The 20,898-nt window shown below is 34.4% G+C and overlaps 1 protein-coding gene across 1 annotated transcript; it reads right to left on the reverse strand.

Annotated features, from left to right (window-relative positions):
• Positions 1 to 6,630: 6,630 nt before the first annotated feature.
• Positions 6,631 to 10,543, reverse strand: LOC131022547 (tropinone reductase homolog). The gene is made up of 5 exons (XM_057952056.1): positions 10,212 to 10,543; positions 9,779 to 9,986; positions 7,779 to 7,995; positions 7,608 to 7,714; positions 6,631 to 6,952 (listed from the first exon to the last, which is right to left on the reverse strand). Exons 1-5 carry the CDS (start codon positions 10,289 to 10,291, stop codon positions 6,770 to 6,772), a joined length of 795 nt encoding a protein of 264 aa, XP_057808039.1. The 5' UTR covers positions 10,292 to 10,543; the 3' UTR covers positions 6,631 to 6,769.
• Between the last annotated feature and the right edge of the window lie 10,355 nt (positions 10,544 to 20,898).

Genomic DNA, 20,898 nt, shown 5'->3' on the forward strand with positions numbered 1-20,898 from the left:
CAAAGTAGCCAGCCCATGATTCTCATTTTGCTCGGTTTGATTATTTTACTCACTTTCTCTCTCTCCTTCCCCTATATATATATATGGGAAGGATCTTGTGAGAACTACGTCTTTTTGTGAAAATGAAAAATCACGCATAAATACATAAAATACATGTTCATATATATATATATATATATATATATATATATATATATAGGGTTGCATTCTATTACAATCACTTCTATAGATAAAGAACAAAGACCACATCTAATCCATTCATCTAATCTCAATCAAGGGTCCATATTATTTCTTGATATGATTTTTAATGTAATTAAAAATTGTTTAGTTATCCTTTATCAATCGCAGAAGGACAATTATGTAATCTCGAACTCACAGAATTTGGTATGTTGATCCAATCCTGAAAATTACGCAAATTCTATTATGGTGTGATCTAATTTGTTAGAATGGAGCAATATTCTAGGTTTCATGAAATATCTTCATCGCTGAATCAATTTCTGAAAGTCTGCACCCAGTTTTTAATCTCCGTTTTGCCAAAACGCTTCATCGCCGAGAACCATCTCCGGCATCGTCCCTCTCTCCGTCTCTCGCGTAACCGACGGCAGACGGTCAATTAGGGAACGTCGCCGCCGCCGCTCGCCTCCCACTTATCCGTCTCTCGCATTTTCGGCAACGGACGACCAAGGAAGGAGCGCCACCACCGCCGTCTCTCCTCATCCTTCTCTCGCATCTCCGGCAGCGGACGGCCTAGAAGGAGCCGCTGCTGCCTCTGTCCGCTGCGTCGCCTTCCCTCTCTCACCACAAAGGGATTCGCGTCTGGAAATCAAGGCGGCGGCCTGCACGACTTCCTGACACTTGCAAGGACTGACGGCGTGCTGCTCGGCGTCGGGAGAAAAGTCTGGTTGCTGGAAGTGAAGGTCGCGCCTTGTGCGGCTGGCTGATTCGCGCAACGGCCGGTGTTGTGCACAGTAGTTCTGTTCGGAGGGCCTGGAGAGATAGAGGCAATTTCGCCGCGGCTGGATCTGCGCAATAGTTCTGTTCTGACGAACTTGGTGTAATATATTGAACATGTTCATTGTTTCAATGAACGTTGCTTATGAATTTGATGAACATGGTGTGATATATTGAACATTCAATGAATTGATACTTCCCTGGAGAATTCATAGCGGATATTAAAAGTGTAAATTTTATTTCAATGAAAAACTAAAGTTGGAGAAAGGAATCTGTAGCAAAAAGGTTTTTTTTTTCATGAAATTTTTTATCACGAACATATATATGAACATAAGTCCAGCTCTGGCAGCTTGAGCTCTGCACGAATGAATGCCAGCTCTGGCGGCATTGCTAGTTCTGGCGAGTTATTGTCAGCTCTGGAAGCTTGAGCTCTGCGCGAATGAATGCCAGCTATGGCGGCCTTGGTCAGCTCTGTCGAGTTTGGTCAGCTCTGGCACGTGTAATTGCTCTATTTTGCTAAATATTCCAATTTCCTCCATCTTAAACTCTTTTACAAAAAAGTGAAATTTTCTTCATTAAATTCGCCACATCAATAACTAAGAGTTCAAATTATCATCAACTAATCCCTCAAATTATGAACAATTAGGCATAAATCAGCTATGAATCAAAAATTAAAGATGCAGTGCAATAGACTATGAATAAAAACTTAAAGAAGCACGTCCCTTTTTTGTTGTGTGAATGAAGTTTCTTTGTAACAGACCAATCTTATAGATATGTTTCCATAATTAACAGATTTGATTAGATATAGTTTATGAGGTAACGGATATGATTTGAAAAGGCAATTACCAACTTATCCTTACTGCAAAATAATAACCGAAACAAATATTAAAAACCAGCCAAATCAAATCAAATCACAATATCCTAGAATAGACGCACACAATTCGGTCTTCGTTCTCTACATAGGGGAGTGGTCTCCATTGAACTCTCCCATATATATATAGGGTCAGGGAGAGGTTCAAATAAGAACCACTAATAAAATAAGAACGGAGAACCATTTTAAGCCATTCGATCATCAAGATCTACGGTGGATGCATCATCTTGGTGGATGGATGCAGGTGCTGGGTTCGAATCCTGAAGGGAGCAAAAAAATTATTTTTTTCGGATGCATTAAATTTAATAGCGGATGCATTAATTTGTATAGCAGATGCAGTAATTTTATTGGTTCTTATGTTCTCACGATAATTGTGGTTCTCACTATAACCGCACCCTATAGGGTCAAGTTAAACAGAGAATTATTATATATTTAATTTTGAACAAGTCTATACATTTTACGAACAGATCAACATAACTAACGAACAGACGTATTTAGTGAAAAAAGAGAAAAACTCGCCACCAGCAAGATTCGAACCCGGGGCAAATTGTTGTTCATGCGGTACATTGATTTGTTCGTAAAAATTGTAGATCTGTTCGTTTTTATTTCACGAATTCTCTATTCTCTAAATATTTAGCATTCTCTGTTTAACTTTTCTCTCTCTCTCTCTCTCTCTTATATATATATACATTATGAACAAATACATAAAATACATGAATAAAAGACAATAAGACATGGACATTTTTGTTCATGTGCTTTTTATTCATGAACAAATACATAAAATACATGAACAAAAGACAATAAGACATGAACATCGTTGTTCATGTGTTTTTATTCATATATTTTATGTATTTGCTCATGATTCTCCATTCTCACAAAAAAATGAGTTCTCACAGGATCGTAATCTTATATATATATATATATATATATATATATATATATATATATATAGGGGAAGGCTAAAATAAGAACGCTTCTTAAAATATAAATTAAGAACCATTTTCAGTCCTTAGATCATCAAGATCTACGGTTGATTCATCACCTTGTTGGATAAATTCATGGTCCTGAGTTCGAATCCCAAAGGTAACAAAAAATTACTTTTCACAATTCATGCCTTTATACAGTTTATTCATGCGTGTTATACATAAAATTCATGCATTTTTGTTGGTTCGCAATTCTTAAAATAAGGGTGGTTTATTGAATAACCGCCCCCTATATATATATATATATATATATATATATATATATATATAATAAAATATTTGTGTGTAACGTTATGCATATCTGTGCATATTCGTGTTCAACTATATATATAGTACTATGCGATATTATCATGTGACTCGCCGTTGGTCACTGACTGGCTGGATCATATATTTTCATGTATATTTCTATCCCACGTTCTGTATATTTGTATTTACCTTTATGCATATTTGTGTTTAATTATTCCCATAATTTTGAAGACGGTCATGGAAAAAAATGAATTTTCGGTAAAAAAAAATATTTTATTTATTATATATATATTTTTTATTTCTAAAAAATTTATTTCTATTTTACCCCGTGTATTTTGCCTTGGAAAAGTGTCACACTCTTAGTAAGCAACATAGCCACATTGTGTGGTTCAGATTTGTACTATGTACTATGAGGAGAGTGAGATCTATAGGAACCCATCCTTATATATAGGAGTAGGTTCTAGTGAAATTGCAAATAATGCAGTATATAGTGATGAATAAGACAATGTTGAATCATTATATTAAAAAAAATTGTAATATTTTTGCTCCCTCTAGGATTCAAACTCAGGTAAACCTTTTTCTCCTCTAGATAAATATAAGCCATAGGATATATTACAACAACACCTATAAATCAATCTAAGATCTCACCGTATAAGAGGGATCTCATTGAACCATTCCATATATATATAGGGACCGAGGGTTGAGTTTCGATACAAACTTATTTAACGTAAAAATTAAAAACTTCGCACTTAATCAATAAAGTTATTGCACTTTACATATAAAATAATTGCATTTTTGTGGTAATAAATTGTCCTGTAATCGTACTCCCTTTGGATTGTCGAACCCAAGACCACCAAACCGCAAATACTTTATAGGTGAAGTGTAATTATTTGATAAGTTAAGTGCAAGAGGTTTGTAATTTGTATGTTAAGAGAGATTTTTATTTGATTAAATCACTGGGGGTTGGTTATAAAAACTGCATTTATTGTGAGAACATTGCATTGAACGTATAAAGTTATGGTATTTGTAGTGAAGTTTACTGCACTCGAACAAAATAAAATTTTCGCTCCCTCCAAAATTCGAACCTAAGTTCTATATTCATCCATCAAGATGATGCATTCACTGTAGATCTTCACGATCAAAGAGCCGAGAATGGTTCTCCGTTCTCATTATAAAATGATTCTCATTTAAACCGATTAACATAAAAATCGCAATTATTATAAGAAATGAGAACCAAATTTCATAAATGCACAGTAATATAATTCTTGATGCATTTTATAACAGTTATATTTATATTACTTAGTTATATTTATATTTTTACAATGAAGAGGATCCTATATTATATAAAAATTAAGTTATTAAAATCGTATATATATAATGAATATGAAATATATAAAAGTACATTAGAAACAATATACTCGCATGCCCATTTTGAAGAAGCAAACACAATATTTAGTCATTAATTGAAAAAACACAAAATTTGATCATTTTTTACGTTTTAGAACTTTTTTGCCCTTAATTAGGGCAGACCAGATTCAAGTCGAATTCAGGTTTGCACACTATTAGTACCATATACTCAGTGCTGCACGAATGGTACTTATGGTCATATTAGTGCCATATGAATGGTACTTATGACCATATTAGAGACATTAATGTCATATACCTGTGTGCTGATATTATTTAGATGGGTACAATTAGATGACCATTTTGAACATTTTTCCGTAGGGTTTAGATTATCCATTTAGGGTTTAGATTCTCCATTTAGTGTGCTGCACGAATGGTACTTATGGCCATATTAGTGTCATTAGAGTCATATACTCTCTTATATAGTGTTGCACCAATGGTACTTATGACCATATTTGTGTCATTAGTGCCATATACTCATTTTTTTTTTTTTTTCGGTTGGCACATATGCCATTAATAGTGTCGTATATATGTGCCTAACCTGCGTGCAAACCCAAATCCAACTCGAATCTAGTTCACCCTAGCTAATTAAGGGCAAAACAGTCTTAACACATAATAAATGACCAGATTTTATGTTTTTTCAATTAGTGGCCAAATATTGTGTTTCGTTCTTCAAAAAGACTATCTCAAAAGCGCTCTCAATACATTACATATAAAACTATTATAAAATATGATAAAATTATACTCCCTCCGTCCCACGAAGCATGACCCAATTTTCTTTTTAATTTGTTCCACGAAGCTTGACCTGTTTCTAAAAATGACAAAAAATTTACTCTTTATTCACTTTTTCACTTTTTCACCTATCATATTTAACACACAAAATACCAATTTCTTAATTCTCTTGCCGAAAAGAACCAGATCATGCTTTATGCGATGGAGGGAGTATACATTTACAAAATTTAATTCTTGTTTAATTATCGCAATAATTTTAATTTTTGTTACAACTCCTCTGTATATGTTATATATGCTCATTGAATTAAAATAATTAAGGAACATCGGATATTGAGCTCCCTTGCCAACAATGTTATGTTGGACGTGCTCTAGATTTTGCCAGGATTCAAGTTGGGTTCGAATTTAAGACTAGTTTACGAATTACAATGATTTTTCTAACATTCTCATTGCGTCTCCCCATAAAGTGCATGCAACAACCAATGTAAATATGGAATCAGTGAGTTAATTAAACTTTAACTAAATCTTACATCTCCATATTCAAAAGCTTTATCTACTCATAAAACAGTGGTCAACTGTATTTCATTTATCAGTGTGTGAAACATATACTATATTTTATGTTAATCTTGTGATCACATTAATAAACTTAAACACGACAACAATATCCAAAATTTCCAACACCCATGTGCAAGCAAATCCGATGCTACTGCTAGGCAAAGATTTATATTTGTATAAAAAGGTCAATAGTGTTTTATGTACTAAAGTTTTAATTTTGTTTCATAAAATATTTCAAATTTTTATTTTTTTTCAATTTTTTTTGAACTCTTGGGATTTTTTATAAAATGTCTCGCTATACAAAATTTATAAACTAAAAGATGACTCATCTCATTGGAGAAGTTTTGAATTATCAATTTGTTGATGTATATTCACAATTTGACTGCAATCAATTTGAGATTAGTCATCTTTCCGTCACCAAATTTGTATAGCAGGACATTTCAGGAAAAATGTGAAAAAAATCGAGATTTTTTGGGAGAAAATGAAAAGTTCATGACAATTTATGAAAAAATTGTGAATTCGAGACGACATGCATAAAACACTATTAATCTGCGTTTATTTTAGTTGCAAAATTTTCATTGGAAAATGATAGATACAAAAATATAAGAAAATATTAATTAATCTTTTTTATTTTTTTTATCATATGTTTGCTAGAGATGAAAATATGAGAAAATATTGGAAGATATTTCACACCACTATCCAAAAATAACTATTATCCAACATTAGAGAAAAAATGAGCTGCCCGAGAAAATATTTCACCATGCTCGAAAAAAAAAAATCTATCATAATATTAAATAAGCATGTAAAAATAGTGGAAAAAATGATGAAAATATATATTTTATCTCAATTTTCATCATAGTAAACGGAGCTTTAAAGAAAAAACCCTAGCCATAAATTAAGTCTGAGGATCGAATTTAATATGATGGAGTAATTATATGTTGCCATGCCATGCATGCCATAAAGCATAGTTTATACAATTATTAAAGGAGGCTATAGCAGCATATGATATGTAGCAATGAATATTGAAGTATTAATAGCAGCCTGCTGTATAGCCTCCATCAACGTAAATAACCTGGCCAGTAATGTAAGAAGCAGCAGGAAGGCACAGAAATGCAACCAACGGCGATATCTCATCTGCTTCCGCTATTCGCCTCACATGCGTTCGAGCCATCAATGGCGCCACCATCTGCAGAATCGACATCTCCACATCCTCCTAATTACCTCACCAAATAAACTTAATTAATTATTAGTCCACCCATAATCCATACTTTTATTAACGTGTCTAGATGCACAAATTTTCGGTTGTTCTATTTTTTCACACGGTTGTCAATTTTCGACGAATTGTAGCTGCTGAAGTGGCGTACACATCCAGCTATTGCCGTTCAATATATCGATTGTTTAAGCTATGTAAATATTTCAGGGGTCCGCCTCATCAGCATTAATTCGACACCAATTGACAACCGTGTGAAAAATCAGAACAATTGACAATTTATGTATTGGAGGTTAATTGCATATAAATTATTGAACTTTCAAATAATTCTCATTTTGCACATCAATATTAAAATTTATACTGAAATTACTCAATTGTTTTACTTGTTTTAATTGCTATCTCATTCATTTCTCAGTCAAATTTAGTGCTGAAGTACCTATCTAAACTGATGCTATCTCGCCCAATTTTCTCTTTAATTTGCAAACCGACATCATTTTAGTGATCAGTATATTTGGACACAGAAAAATGGGCCAAATATTAAAATGAGAAGAAGAAAAAATCAATATAAATTTTAAAATTAATTATTGTGCAAAATGAGAATTAATTGTTAAAAAATTCAATAATTTATATGCAATGAACCCTAAAAAGGATTACATACAGGTTTGATAATGGTAGTTCTAACACCAAATGGTGCGACGGCGTTGGCACGGATGTTGTCCTTGGCCCACTCGCACGCCAAATTCTTTGTTAGTTGATTTATTGCACCTGAAATAATAATAATAATAATAATAATATATGAAAAGAGATGAGTGATGAGTGATGAGGTGACCTTTGGAAGCAGCATAAGCAGACATGGCAGGGAGGGCAATGCCACCAGCAACAGAAGAGATGAAAACGATGTTTGCAGATCCAGAGGCTTTGAGAAGAGGATGAGCCAATTGGGTGATGTGATAAGGGGCTTCTAAGTTACTCGACATTATTCCATCAAAGTCTTCAGCAGTGTGATCACAAGCATGCTTCAGTAAACTTGTTGCAGCGTTGTTTATCTATCATCACCATCATCATATAATTAATGAAAACTAAAATAAATGTATAAAACAAAAAAGAACAACATAGATTAAAAGGAAACGATGTTAGCATAATGGAAATGAGGGCTAGGGTATATACACATGTGCTGTGCGTGTATTCATTTTTCTATTTTTGGTGAAATATGACTCAAAGGATCTTGCCATCGTCGACTATATCTAAATGTGATGTAATAGGAAATCTCGTACACAGAGAGAATCCATTTCTTTCTATTGTAATTTTCTATTTTTAGGTGCTCAACTTTCTTTTCCTTCTTTTTCTTCATTGATAGAGCTCATGCTTTAAGCCAGATCTCTCATTATTACTAAATAAAAATTCTTGGAATTTGCATGAATGATCCTTTTTAGTTCTTTCAATTGAGTTAAAATCTAACCTTCTGCTTGTGCCCACTTATAATCATGATTACTGCTCATAATTTTTAATGAAAACAGCAAAGAAAAAAAGAAAAGAAGAAAGAAATAAAGAAGCTTTAATTTTAAATGATGCTAACAAAAAGGAATTATTGTAAATACACACGTTCATATCTTGAAATTGAAAGTATTGTTTCAACTTCACTAAAAAATTTATATTTAATTCATACGGTGACAACTCTTATTCCATATCCATAACACCAGCCCTGCCATTATCACAACTTTTTGAATTTTTTTACAATACTATAGGGTATAGTTTATAGCGTACACACACACATAAAAGAGAGGGGAAAAAAAGCTCGACAAGAAACTTTTATACTGTCGTCGTTATGGTTTATTTTAATCATCAATTAATCACGTAAATGAGATTCGATCACATGAATTAATAACATAATCAAGATTATGATGATTGAGCAGTGATTTGGAGGGGCAGCATCAAATATAACTAGGTGGTCCAGTATATTAATTATTATTGAAAATTAATTGATATAAATAAATATCGGAACAAATGAGGATGATGTAGCAAACAAAGTTGATTATAGGTAGAACAACAACCAATTAATTTTCCCTCAACAAGTCACCTATTTTTGTCTATACTTATTACTTATTAAAGCTATCAATAAAAAATACAAAAAAAAAATAAAATTGTGCAGATGTCATCTACCAACTAATTTTCTTTACATGTGTCCAAGAAGAAAAATGTTCATTCATCTAATTTCTTGATTTCTTGTGGGCCGGCTAATTAATTTTGTCAAATTTAATATTATTGTCTCATACTCTCTTCGGAAATACCAAAGGGGTGGACTTCTTCTTTGTAAACAGCAATGGCTATCTTCTAAACACTCGAAGAGACATAAATTTAGGGTTTTCTCTTGCAATTTTAGAATTTGGTCAAGTATGTATGTTTACCCTAAAAAACACATTGGCATGATTGTATTCAATCACGCACCATTAATTAATCCCTTAATTTCTACTTCTTCCGTCCCACGAATCTTGACGCATTTGGTTTCGGCACGTGAATTAAGGAATCATATATTAGTGTTTTAAGTGTGTAGGTAATAAAGTATAAAAGTGATAAAGTAGGAGAGAGATGGTAATAAAAGTGATAAAGTAAGAGAGAGAAGATAATAATTATTACAGTACCTTATTTGAAAATGTGTCAAGATTTGTGGGACGACCCAAAAAGGAATACGTGTCAAGATTTGTGGGACAGAGGGAGTATTAAATAAAATAAATTTTCCAATTTATGCATGTATAAATGCACACAACATATTAATATAAACAAAAACAAAAAAAAAAAAAGAGGAGGAGGAGGAAATTATTCTCAACTTACCAAGATATTGAGCTTGCCATCAAATTCTAAAGAAACATTTTTGATGAGTTCTTCTCTTTGAGTTCTTGACGTCAAATCACACACTGATCCCTTCACCTTTAACCCTTTTGCCTCCCATTCTTTCAGCCTTTCACTAAGCTCAGACCCATTTCTCGAACATGTATAAATCGTTGCACCAAATTCTGCAAGCTCTTCAACAATGGCGTATCTATATATGTATACATGTGTGTGTGTGTGCGTGTAATTTCACACATACACAAAAAAAAAAAAATGAGTTACATATATATATCAAACAGATCAAGATATATATCTACAAAACTATATATATATATATATATATATATATATATATATATATGTATTTTACACACGTAATTAATTTGATTAAATTAAGAGTCAAATTTAAAAAAATAATGGAGTAACAAAAAAATACCCGATTCCTTTGGTGCCACCAGTGACGAGTGCTGTCATACCTTCGAGACTCCATCGTTTCTGCCTGTTGGAACTCTCCATGTTTTTTTTTTTTTTTTTTAAGTTGAGATTTCTGCAACTTAGTTTTAGTTGGTTTTTTGGTGTAAGCAAATTGAAATGAAGTTGATGAGTTGATACTTATTATTTTTGGAACAAAGTGGGTTCGACCAAAGGCGTCCTAGCTAGTTGGGAGTTGGAGATTTTGTCTCTGTATTTAATGTTTGTTTGTAGCATTCGGCTCAAAAGTTTGTGAATCGACTAAACCCGATTCATTAGCTTAATTAATTACTTTCTAGAATACTTTCGGAATTTTGGACGCGCGTGACATTTTATGTCATATCTTGTTTGTATTCATATTATAAAACATGTTTGCTTAAATATAGTATTTTATTTTGTCAAAATTTCATATAGATATTCAATAAATTAAACTTTTATCTATATTAAGTCAATATTTTTTAGGCTTGACTCTACTCATTTGCACCCCTATACATTTTAGAAGTTCTTGTTGTAATTGCACACTGTAAATTTTAATATGGAATATGTACATAAGATTAAGATTGAGGACTTAGTTTTACTCGAATCAACTATTTTATTACTCCCTCTTTCGTCCACAAAAATTGTGTGTTTATTACTACTATTTTCATCCATCCATAAAGATTGTGTACTTTCTTTTTAAGAAATTCCCTTTATACTTTAAACTTCATTCACACTCAATATTTACAAAATACTCATTCTTTATTTTTACAATTTGATGGGCTCAATACTATCATTTAACACTAAAATCATATCTTCTAACTTTTTTATTAAAATTTGTGTCCTCCATTCCGTCACGCACTCTTTATGGACGGAGGAAATATCTTTTTGACTTACATAAGGAGGAAGTGGTGATATTTGAATTTTAATTAGACATCGCTACTTACGGATTGAAATAAATTTTTTTAATATATAGCAGGTATATTGTCACTTCTAGAAAAAGAAAGTAAAAAAACATGTCAAATATATGTTGATACAACCGAAGAGAGAAAAATATTAGTTTATTTCTATGCGACAAAACTATTACTAACTTTAATTCAATCGATATTTATTTAATTAAACTTCTCGAATGATACAGGTACAAGCGCACATCTATCTGTTGTTGTTTTAAGGCCACTTCTTCGTATATAATTGACAGATGTACTACTATTTAAATAGAATAAAAATTAAATTTTTAAAAAAAAATTGTGAATCTTCATCACTCCCTGTCAGTCTAGTTTGGTTTGCTTGTTTGACAATTAAAACCATAATTTAAGTCTGTTACTGCAGCGAAATTTAAATAAAAAGAAAAAGACTGTTACTGCAGTAGAGTACTGTTAGTTCAAAATAATTCAATAATTGTACGAATATAAAGCATAGTCATTTTCTTCTTCCATCATTCGTTTTTTTTTTACCAATGATATTATTAAGAGTTATTTGCGTGTAAATACACATATCTTAATATTTTCTAATTTTTTTATAAATTTTATATTTTAAATATAAATACATCAGTTTTGTGTTCGTCTAATTTTTTTCACAGCAAACAATTCCGATCAAATTGTAATTGGATCTTTCTGTGGTAGGTGACTTCTAATGCCGCACATTTATTTATACTAGTTGAGAGAAAATGAATTTACACACCATTCATGAATTCCAAATTAATCAATTGTTAAAATTAAATAATTAAAATAAATTTCAGTATAACTATTGTTTTGATGGTTAGTATAAAATTGAAATTTTTTAATTAATGTAGGAATAAAAAAATAAAATTATTATTTTAATGTATATTTAATGAATTAATATATTATTATTTTTGAGATTTAATCTTCTTCTTTTAGGTAGAATAATGAAGCAAGACTGCAAACGTAATTTTTAATGTAGAGATGAAAGATGAAATCAAATAAATTATTAATCTATATCTAATGAGTTAATATATATATATATATATATATATATATATATATATATATATATATATATATAGGAAGAGGTTCTAATAAAAATCTCTTTTAAAATGAGAACTAGGAACCTAATCTTAGCCTTTAAAATTGAAGATCTAGTGGTTATGATTAATTTGAAAAAACTAGCTACACATGTGGATTCAATTAGTTTTAAAATGCCGTTTTTTTTATTAGTTAAGTAGTCAAAGGTTATTTTTGACTTTTACTATATTCTTAATTAGTTTTACATGATTAATTAGGTGTGTATTTCATTGGTTTACGTTCATTTTTTTTTTTTTTTTTTTTTTTTTTTTTTTTTTCTGGATTCACTACACGTAAATATAATCTACGCAATTACAATTACTAATGTGCAAATAGTACATTCCTATGCAACCAGTACATATTCCTATACACCAATGTAATTTATGCATATATAATTTCTATTGTGCAACAAATGATTTAAATAATACTATAAATTTTAAAATTATTAATAGAAGAGTTATTATCTTAAAATGATTATTGATGTATCGTTAAAATTGATTAATAGTCATAAGTGACCCGCCGCGGCCCCTCTGCCTCCCACCCACCCGCCGTCTGAGCCGCGCCGCCGTCCGAGCCGCGCCCCTCTGCTCAGTGCTCACCCGCGTCGTCGACGCCTTCTCATCCGGGCCGCGCGGTTTCTGTCTCAGGCGGAGCTCTATCTCCGGCGTCGAAACCAACCTCAGCCTGCCTCGTTTCCGGCGTCCGACGGCCTGAATCTAACAGCATCCGGCGGTCAGAAGAACGAATCGTAGCCGCAGGTATGCTCTCTCCCCAAGCCACTAACCCTAGCCGCCCTAAATCCTAAGTTTCCGATCGTTGCCGGTGATGGACTCGAGTTCGCCGGCTGTCAATCAAGATAAGGGGGGCCTCAACCTTCCCCCGGTTTCTTCTAATTTTGACGGGTTTCGATCGAAATCCCCTGCCAATGTTCTGTCTCGGCACCCGCCCCTCTCTTCCGGCGCAGTGGCTGCTGGGCAGCGCTCGTCGGGCTTCTCACCGAGTCCAATTGATGAGCAATCGACTCATAACCATGGCTTCTCTGGTTCGATTCAGCCGCTGCCTTCTGGTGTTGCTTCAGCGGCGCAGATAGCGCCAGGATTTTCTTCCGGCGCGGTGGCTGCTGGGCAGCGCTCGTCGGGCTTCTCACCGAGTCAAATGGGTGAGCAATTGACTCCTAACCAGGACTTCCCTGGTTCAATTCAGCCGCTGCCAGGAGTTTCTTCAGCGGCGCAGATAGTGTCGGGATCTGCCCCGGCTGTCTCGTTCGCTGCTAAAGTTCAACCCAAGGCACCGGATGTTGCTGCACATGGCCTTCGAGCCCTTCCGCTTCAGCGTGAAGGAGAGGTTGTCACCCTCTCAGTGCCCAAATCGGAATATCAAAAAAAGTTGGAAGAGTTTCAATTTGCACTAATCGGTAGGCTTATCCAACGTAAAGGGGACAAGCCACGCTCGTTCGCCGACCTCTCTCATGAACTTCGAACCATATGGCAGTGCGCCGACTGTCAACTGGTGCCCATGGCTAAGGGATTCTTCGTTGTTAAATTTTTGACGATGGAAGCGAAAAAGAAAGCTAAGGGGAGTTCTTTTCTCCAACTGTCAATCGGCCACGTACGTTTCCGTGAATGGACTAGGTATTTCGATCCGTATAAGGAAGTGTCGTCTCTGGCTCAGGTCTGGGTTCGGATATATTATCTCCTTGTGGAGTTATGGACTCCGGTGATTATTGCTGGTATAGGTCGTGTGCTTGATCATCCGCTGCGAATTGATAACGCCTCCGCTACTGGTCATGTGGGACATTTTGCGCGGGTTTTGGTGGAACTTGACATGGCTTTGCCTATTCTCAACTCGATGTACATTGATGACGGCGATAGATCGTTCTACATTGAGTTTGGTTTTGAATCTATGCCCCTTTTTTGCTCGCGTTGTAAACTTACAGGTCATTCAACGGATAAATGCCGGAGAGCTGATAGGGCCACGAGCAAGCAAAAGATCACTGAGCCTCCTGCTGTGGTGGTGAAGAATCTTGATAAGGGAGAGGGTCCGACTCCTGCATGGCAGCCTAAAGTTGATATTGTTAAACCTCTTTCAGGTCCTGATCTTCTAAAAGCGGCTACAGTGCCGGTTAAGGAAAATGATCTCCCTCTGGCGGGGGATGCTAACCGATATCAAGCGCTTGAGGAGGATGAGGAAGAGGAAGTGGAGGAGACTATCATTGCGGACTCCATTTATGAAGCAGAGGCTTTAAATGGGGGAGAAATTGATGGGTCGCCTCACACGGACAAGGCTAGTGATAAAGAGGGCTCGAGTGTAGAGGGAACTTTGGAGTTGGATCTTGGAACGAATAGTGGAGATATGGTAGAGCAGCAATCGGTAGTTGGGGCAGAAGTTTCAGCGAGCCAGCGGGTTAATTCTCCGATTAAGGACGTTGATTTTGATAAGCAATCCAATCCTACTCCGGATGACATGGCGAGTCATATAATTAGGTTAGAGGAGCAGGTTAATCAGGGGATGCAGTTGCTCTCGGAGCAGAAGCGCGGACGTGGTCGTCCAAAGGGCTCGGTAAAGGGACGAGAGCCTGTACATGCAATTCCGGAAGGTTGTATTAAAAGTCGTCTCAGGAATGCGGAAGAAAGGGGTCACAAGCCGAGGGAGTTTGTGGTTGACGTCACCAATAGGCCTAGTATGATTGCAATGAATAATGTCGTCCATAGGCGTTGGTCGGATGATATGGATAATTATCCTGAGTTTCCTTTTTGAGTTGTTTTCCTTCGCTTTTAAAGTTTTGTGCCCTTAGTCTGCGTCTTTGTGCTTTCAAGGGATCTTTTTTCTTTTTCACTTTTTTAATAAATCTCAATTTAATTAATAGTCATAAGTCATAATTGCTACTGTGCAACAAACATGTTCTAATTATGCAAACACTTAAAAACAACTAAGCAATGAGCATTCAGTATCGAACCCTAAATAACTGAGCAACTGACCAATGTAATCTATGCATATACAATTTCTACTGTGCAACAAATTATTTAAATAATGTAAATTTTAAAAACATTATTAAAATAGAGGTTATTTTAAAATGATGATTCATGTATTGTTGAAATTGATTAGAAGTCATAAGTCATAATTTCTACTGTGCAACAACGTGTTCTAACTGTGCAACAACATGTTCTAACTATGCAGCTATATCATTCACATCTTCAAATGCTTCAAAAAGATGTCATCTACGCGTCATCCTATTAATTGCCTCTTACTCATTTCAACCTGCATGATCTACGAGAATCACATTATTTAAACTAACACAACCATTACACCTTTAAATACCACAACAAGAATGCTATTTATCTCCTACCCATGTTACTATCAACGACAAAAGCTCATTAGTACATATTTCAACTACATACATTCATGCATTCATATTAAACTCAAGTAACGTTACAGGAAAATCACGGACAAGCAAATCCAAATACACCAGTCATTCTATGCACCACAATAATCTATGCATTTACAATTTCTACTATGCAAATCCAAATATGAATCCCTCATAATACACCAGTCATTCTATGCACCACGGTAATCTATGCATTTACAATTTATACTACGCAAATCCAAATATGAATCCCCCAAAATACACCAGTCATTCTATGCACCACAGTAATCTATGCATTTACAATTTCTACTATGCAAATTCAAATACTCCCTGATACCGTCGTCTCCCTAATTTTTCCACCGACTCCCTGATTTCTCCGCCGCTGTCTCAGATCCGCTGCCGTTTTTAAAATAATAAGATCGGATTGTTCGAATTGTTCGTCGACTCCCTCAGATTATCAATTGATTGTTGTCGCCGGTTGCACGATTGTCGCCGCTACGGTCAGATTTTCCAGTAATCGTTGGTTGCACGATTATCATTGCCGTCAGATTTTTCACGCCGCTGCTGCCAAATTTGCCAGAAATCGCAGATGATGCCCTCGATTAACCATTTTAGTAGATGCTTTCTTTACGTGAGACATATTTAACTGTGCAACAATAAAAGCATTATCAACTTGTATGCTACAAAATATTGGAAACTATATCTATGCATTTACATGTTAATCAATGGAACACAAAACAATGACTCATGCAATTCAAAAACCAACTGTGCAATGAATGAAATCTGTACATCTATGCGAATATTGTATGTTTATGCAACCCAACAAAACTGTGCATCTTTATGCAATTAAAAAATATTGTATCATTGAAATTGGTGTTAGAATCTTGAAGTGTGCAAGACGAAGGCTTTTCTGGCGTCGGCGAGAGTCTTAGTCGTGGGTCTTAGGCGTCTCATTTGAGAGTGTTTGGATGTCAAGCTTTTGCCCATCTGTGCAACCAGTTTGCACATCTATGCAACAACAACCATAATCTATGCAATCTAAAAAAAATCAAACAAAACCCAACATCTGTTCAACGACATACAACATCTATGCAACTGAAATTCATACTCATACAACAACTATGCAAGACCATCAAACATCTATGCAATAACAACAATCATTTATGCAATCTAGCAAGAATTAACAAAAAAAATTGAAGGCAATGTTTTATCTGTGCAACACATCGCACATCTATGCAACAACAACCATCATCTATTCAATTTTAAAAAAAAATTTAACAAAAACTCAACATCTATGCAAAAACATCTATGAAACTGAAATTCGAAATGGTTAAGCAATTACCTATTTTGAAGGGCCTGAAGAAAGACCGAGTTTGTAGCCGCCTTGAAACCGCTTCGCCTACGCCTCCGCCTACGTTGAATCGCCGGTGAACAACCACTTAAGTTAATACCTCCGACTTCGCTGCCGCCGGAAACGCATAAGACCCACGACTAAGACTCTTGCCGACGCCGGAAAAGCCTTCGTCTTGCACACTTCAAGATTCTAACACCGGTAGATTCGACCGGCGACCAATTATTCCTACTCGGTTTTTTCAAGAGATTCGATCAATGAGGTGCATAGGCGGCGCCTCTGAAGTAAAAACCCTAGGTTAAAATGAAGCTGTGAAAATGAATGTGGAATGTGAGACGTGATTATTTTTTAATTATTGTATTACATGTTTACACTTTCAATTTTAATTGCATTTAAATTATTAATTAAATTATGCATCTGTAATTTAATCGCAGCCATCTATTTTTTCTAAATGAATGATTTAGATTAGCTTCCTAGTTTTCATCTTAAGAGGGGTTTCTACATTAACCTTACCCTATATATATATATATATATATATATATATATATATATATATATATATAGGGGTTGGCTATAATAAAACCTAAGATTAAGCTATAAAATAAGGCTCATCGTGGACCATTGGATATTTTCAATCCCACGGTCAGTTTTTTACTTCCATTTCAGCATCTAAATAACGTTAGACTAGGTAATAGGGTAGTTGGGTAATTACATAATCATAATAACTATCTAATCCACTAATTAAGGGATCACGTACAATCAAATTTACAGTGGCATTTCAAAATAAAAAAGCTTTTCATATAATAATTCTCGTACAAAAGGTGATTATTAAAAAAACCCTATATACTAACAAAATTCAAGAACAAGGCCAGAAATCTATGGAGGAAACTGGTACGCAAATCCTAATGAACTGCATATTAAATTATTTAAACATACCCCCAAGTAACGATCGCTTAAAAGCTAACAATGCTGGATCATTCCGATACTTCATACGAACTGCATAACGTATTAAAAGTATAACTCATATTTTAGTGCAATAAACATCGTTATTCTATAGAATGGCATTCATTAACATATAATAGTCAAAATATAACCTTCATTCAGTTGTGCAACACCTTCATTCAGTTTGGCCTTTCCCTTTACGCTACCTGCATGTACAGGCAATCAAATGTAGAAAAGATTCACGCAAACTTATGAACTTAACCGTCTATTGAATGTGACAAATACCAAAATATATTAAAGCTATTTCTTTTCAAAAAAATATTTGCATGCACAACTGTACCCTAATTAATAATTCAGTTATTAGAGAAATTCATATAAGCAATAGAATAGAGATATAATATAGAAAAGCATTTATGCATTTTTCAAAATATTCATGCATTACAGTATATATATTCAGACATTAGTATATAGCCAAAGTATAAAGTATATACTCACAGCACAAACAGGAAGTAACTCACGAATTTTTATAAATATCGCACTAAGCAAGCATACAACGATAAGGAATACAAATTATTCATGCAGATTACAATAAAATTCGCACAAGAATTTCACAGATTCATGTGCTCTAATTTAAATTAAAAATTCATACCAAACAAAAAAATTTTAGTACCTCTTTCAGCATTATAGCTTAACAAAATGATATTCAATTAACTAACCTAACTAATGACAGTGACATTTAACAATTTTGAATTTGCTAACCCATGTAACGACAATGACATCTATACTATAAAATATCCATTCACTTATCAAACCCACTTCATGCATTTTAGTACATATATTCGTTCCATACATTTATTAGTGCAACAAATGAACATTATTCATACAACTAAAATAGATTATTCATGCACAATTACCTCTAGTTACTCGAGGACTATTCTCCACAAAATCAGATGTATCAGTCACACCTTTCCCCTGCACTTTGTTCTTACGCTTCCCTACAAAAGAAAAAAAAAATAATACCAATGTTAAAAAAAGAGAAAAAATTCAGATCTCACCACATGTACAATTTCACTCAAAAGGATAGTAAAAATAGAAAATACTATACTATGCAGAACAATTCCCACAAAATCACAAAAAAAAATGATAACTCTGTTTGCAGTACGACTACCCTCGCTGAATACCGAACCTTCAATTATATTTTTCCCTTCGTCCTTTGTAGTAACATTCCCTGGACATTTACATTTTACAGAAAAAAGGTTACAACTCTAAAAGTAAAGTAAATAATGAACAAACACCAAAAATTCATTCAAATTACAAAAAGTTTGCCAAAAAGAAAATATTCAACCACTGAAAAATAACCAATCCAGTAAATTCAACAAAACTCAATTTTTGGATGAGGAAACACACACGTGGAAATCGATAGTCAATGAGCACCAAACATTGATTAAAGTGTAGACACTAGTCTATTTCCATCCCCACTGATCTGAAAACGCCAAATAGGGACCACCAAAACATAGTACCGGAAAAAAAAAATTCATATAAAACCAATATTGATTCAACCACACCCCAAAAAAAGTGCAGAACATTTAATTACTAATAACAATAGCAAAAATTGCGAAAGTCCCAAAAATCCCATCGAAAACAATGCTTGTTCCTATTAAATCTCACTGATTCGACCTGTTGGGAACCTTGTTGAATATCCTAACCCTTGTTTTGATGATACCAAAAATCATAGGACTTAATTGTAATAGACTAGAATTGTTTAGAACTCAAGTGTTAGAGTTCGTTTCTAGTTTAGTCTGCGGTGTCGAAGACTGAAGACTGAAGACTGAAGAACGAAGGACTGAAGACTGAAGACTGCAGATCCCAACTGAAGTATCAGTTGAAGAATCAGTTGAAGACTAATTACTTAATGCGCGCAAAGGACTGATACTAAAGTCAAGTATCAGTTGAATATTCCTCCTCGGACTGATCTTCTAACGTTCAGAGGAAGCCACGTACTCACAAAGTACAGCCGCATTAAATACAAAGATCTCAGGATCTTATCTCTGCAGAGGTCATTCCTATCTGGTGGTTACTTTTCAGAGACGTCACATCTCCTGTCCATCAAAGAGAGCCGTTTCCACCCAGACAAGGAACCTCGAAGATTGAAGCCTCAGCCCAAATTCGAATTGCTCTCCAACGGAAGAAATCTTGAGGATGATTTACGCCAACGGATCTATTCAAGAGTTTTCCTACAAATAGCGCTCGAGGATCACTTCAACCTTCACCGATTCAACAACATAAGCTGAAGCTCTGCCGAAATAGCTACTCAGCCTTAAGCTTAAACTCCTCAAAGCTTGAATCGAAGAAGAGAATTCCAAAGCCAAAATCAGTCACTGCTGATTACATACATTCTCTTAGACCCTAGGCATATATCTGTTTACCCAGAAGCCAAAGGTCAAACTTGCTTCAAAGAACTTGTTCTTTGTAAGTATATGGTGGACGTCGTATACCACCAAATAATTCCTGCAGAATTATCAAAATAAATTAGTATCGTGATAAGCAGGGTCGATCCCACAGAGAGCAGATAAAACCATTCAATTCCCTAAATCTATAAAATTTTGGTGTAGCCACCACGCCTTAATTTTGAGAAGAATTAACTAAAACTAAGAATGCAATAAATCAAATAAAAATAACTCTTGAAATAAATCAATAAAAGGTAACTCGGCTCAAATAAATCCACACTAATTCAAAGCTCTGATCATCGACGCAAAGATTAATTAATCCCTATCAACCAACCAGTTATAAGATACCGTGAAACGCAACGGACGTACCCCAATTCCCACTTACTGTATCGATAAACAGCTGGAGACGCCAGACCTGCTTATTTCCCTTATTAAAATATAACCTAGCTGGAGACGCCAGACCTAGATTTAATATTCTAATAGCATTAAGATGAAGGAACCCAGTTTAGATAAATTATCCTAGATACGCTAGTAATAATTAATCCACCAAT

Source organism: Salvia miltiorrhiza, chromosome 4 (assembly GCF_028751815.1).
Source record: "Salvia miltiorrhiza cultivar Shanhuang (shh) chromosome 4, IMPLAD_Smil_shh, whole genome shotgun sequence".
Taxonomy (NCBI): Eukaryota; Viridiplantae; Streptophyta; class Magnoliopsida; order Lamiales; family Lamiaceae; genus Salvia; species Salvia miltiorrhiza.